Here is a 2,893-nt window from a genome sequence, read left to right as displayed (position 1 = left end):
GTGTAGAAGACTAAAATCGATTTAATAAGCCCTTGAAACCACTAAATTCTCATTCATCATGGGGGCTCCGCCCCCTCGACAACCTCTCTAAGACTCTGAGCGAATCCCGACCACGCCTACTTTCGCTCTCGTTGGGGTCGCCGGCCCCCACTCTGATGAGGACATTGGGCCCCACTTCTGGAAAATCCTGGAGCCATCCTTGATCGTTTCTCCTTTCTCTCTCTCTTCGATAACGAAGCTTAACCTCTTGACCTATGCTGTATTCACTGTCGACTTCATGGCCCAACTTGTTTCTTGGAAACCACCCAGTCTTCTTATCACTAAGTCGCATTCCCTTTACCCAGGCTAAAAAAAAAAAAAAAAAAAAAAAAAAAAGTGCAATTAAAAACTATTAATTTTCTGTAATTTTACATCTATTTATTTGCGAACTGTCTCATAAGAATAGCCCTGTACTCTAAAGCACAAGAATGTTAGGCCTTCAAAACTGACATAAAATTGTGATTCGAGGGGAATGTAATATGTTTACTTTCGTCACGGGCGATCTGCATTTCTAGAATCTCTACGATGTCGTCGATTTCCAGATGAAGCTCGCCTTTTCTGTCAGTGATGAAGGATTCAGTTACAATGTGGGTTGGTCGTCCTGCAAGAAGGGTGATCGGAATGAGATAGGACAATAGAAAAACTACATGCCATCAAAAGAGGAACTACATAACATTTAGATAAATATTATTAAACATTATACTGTGTCCAAACTAAAATAAATTTGACTTACTGTAGTCATCAAATATCCCAGATTCACCTGTAGCCACAACAAGTGCCGATTTCCATTCCAATAAATCCTTCCTAAGATAAAAAAAAAAAATCAATATTAAAACAAATCTCTGAATTTCTGTTATATCTGGCCTATGTCTTGCTGCTGTTGATGATAATTTGTTTGCATACTGTAACCTGGTAAAAAAGTATAATTATTATTGTAGTTGGTGAATAGGCACCGGACTTTTTCATATTCATTCTATTTCACTCGATACGCTTCTCACCCACCATGGCATTGACGAGTCACTAATAATAATAATAATAATAATAATAATAATAATAATTTTTTGCAGCATTTGCAAATGGAGAATGAATTTCCTTATTTGTATTTACGGGAAAGACGATAAAGTTATCTATCAAACACACACTGAAATATATCTCATTAAATATATATTGTGCTTGATTCAAACAACCAATTTACTCATACAAAGATGTCTTATACATCATTTTCAAAATAACTATATGAGTGAACAAGAGTTCAACAAGAAAAAAACTTAATACAAATTTGGCATAGGCCTACCACCTTATCCATATTCAGTATATCAAAACAAAATAACATAATAAATCATTAAGGAATATAAAATACATATCAAACAGTATATACATAGTCTCTTATACACATCTAGATGTGTATAAGAGACATTATATATACTGACGTATATTAATGTGTTGGTTTATTCATTATGCTTATTCTTTTACTGTTTAAACACCGCTTCATGTTTCTACTGTTACCGTATTTAATTATATTATTATATTATTATTATTAAATTATCATTAGCTAGTTCACTAATCATTGTTGTGAAGGCTTAGGTCTGGATGCCGAAGCAAACATTTTGCAGGTTGAGACATGGCATGAAATTTGAGATTCAAAAATCGATTATAATAAGTCCTTTGAAATCCCATTTTATTATTGTCGACAGAAACTACAGGGCTTGTCACCTCATCTCCTACTGGGACCTTTGGAGACCCTAGCTGAAGCAAAATCACGCTAGCTTAGCTCTGTCTCTTATACACATCTAGATGTGTATAAGAGACAGAACAACTTCAGCTCAGATCACTTGAGTTAAAAAAAGTATATAATATATATATATATATATATATATTATTACTTATATATATATATATTATTACTTATATACTTATATACGTTTGTAGTTGATTTAATTTCATGCTTACATTGATCGATCAGAGTTCAGACCGATGACGTATTCATATTGCTGGTATTTGATACCGTCCTTTTCATAGATCCACAGTTTGAACAAATGTTCTCTCTCAGGCATCCAGCTCTCACGAGATTTTGCATCTATGATAGCCACATCAGCATAGTTTCGATCATAACAGCTACAGAACCTGTCTCCATTTTATTATAAATATATAATTTTATCAATTAGACAAAATAATATTATATATTTGAAATTAAATATTATATGGTTTTATGATTTACGTGCGAAAATCATGTATTACGACTTACGTTTTTGAATTTTCGACAGTTTCGTCTGAGGAAGACGTCAAAATAATGGCAGATTTAGACACATATAGGTTGATTTGAGTCGAACGATATCGCTTTTGAAATGGCACATGATCTCTTTTTCGTTTAGTATACAATGTCACTTGATCCTGTTTCTTTATCCAGTCATCCTGAATATTTGATAATTTCTATATTTTTCAAAAGAGTTCGATGAGTTAAGAACAATTTCAAAATCACTTTTGGTTAACATAGAAAAACAATTGATAAAAGGACAAAAATGTTAGAAACTCCCTTGGCCAACATTTTTAATGGTGCTGATACCATTCTTAGTAGAGTTGAATAGCTTGGTGGTTAAGATAATTGTCTTCCAATCACAGGGTCTTAAGTTCAATTCCTGTCAGTTTTGTAGTATTTTTTTTAGTATTTTTTTTTTATCACTCCACTCCCTAAACTTCACATTTAGACTTAGTTTTGGTAAAGCATCGTGTGTGTGTGTGTGTGTGTGTGTGTGGGTGTGTGGGTGTGTGTGTGTGTGTGTGTGTGTGGGTGTGTGTTTGGGTGTACGGTAAGAATGGCCCTGGAAAAAATGGCCCCGGAAAAAATGGCCCCGGA

General features: G+C 34.0%; 1 protein-coding gene across 2 annotated transcripts in view; it reads right to left on the bottom strand.

Moving 5' to 3' along the window:
- Nucleotides 1-6: 6 nt before the first annotated feature.
- Nucleotides 7-2,893, bottom strand: part of LOC117124841 (rho guanine nucleotide exchange factor 5-like) — a 6,994-nt gene continuing 4,107 nt past the window's right edge. For both annotated transcript variants that reach the window (XM_033271180.1, XM_033271179.1), the window contains 5 exons: nucleotides 2,285-2,469; nucleotides 1,990-2,163; nucleotides 773-843; nucleotides 527-640; nucleotides 7-345 (listed from right to left, as the gene is read on the bottom strand). In XM_033271180.1, the coding sequence (XP_033127071.1) occupies nucleotides 50-345; nucleotides 527-640; nucleotides 773-843; nucleotides 1,990-2,163; nucleotides 2,285-2,469 (840 nt within the window). In that variant the 3' untranslated portion in view covers nucleotides 7-49. The remainder of the gene's footprint in view (nucleotides 346-526; nucleotides 641-772; nucleotides 844-1,989; nucleotides 2,164-2,284; nucleotides 2,470-2,893) is intronic.

This window comes from Anneissia japonica, unplaced genomic scaffold (assembly GCF_011630105.1).
Source record: "Anneissia japonica isolate Jap-2015-1 unplaced genomic scaffold, ASM1163010v1 scaffold652_len952628_cov199, whole genome shotgun sequence".
Classification (NCBI taxonomy): domain Eukaryota; kingdom Metazoa; phylum Echinodermata; class Crinoidea; order Comatulida; family Comatulidae; genus Anneissia; species Anneissia japonica.
This window is presented reverse-complemented; position numbering and strand designations above follow the sequence as displayed.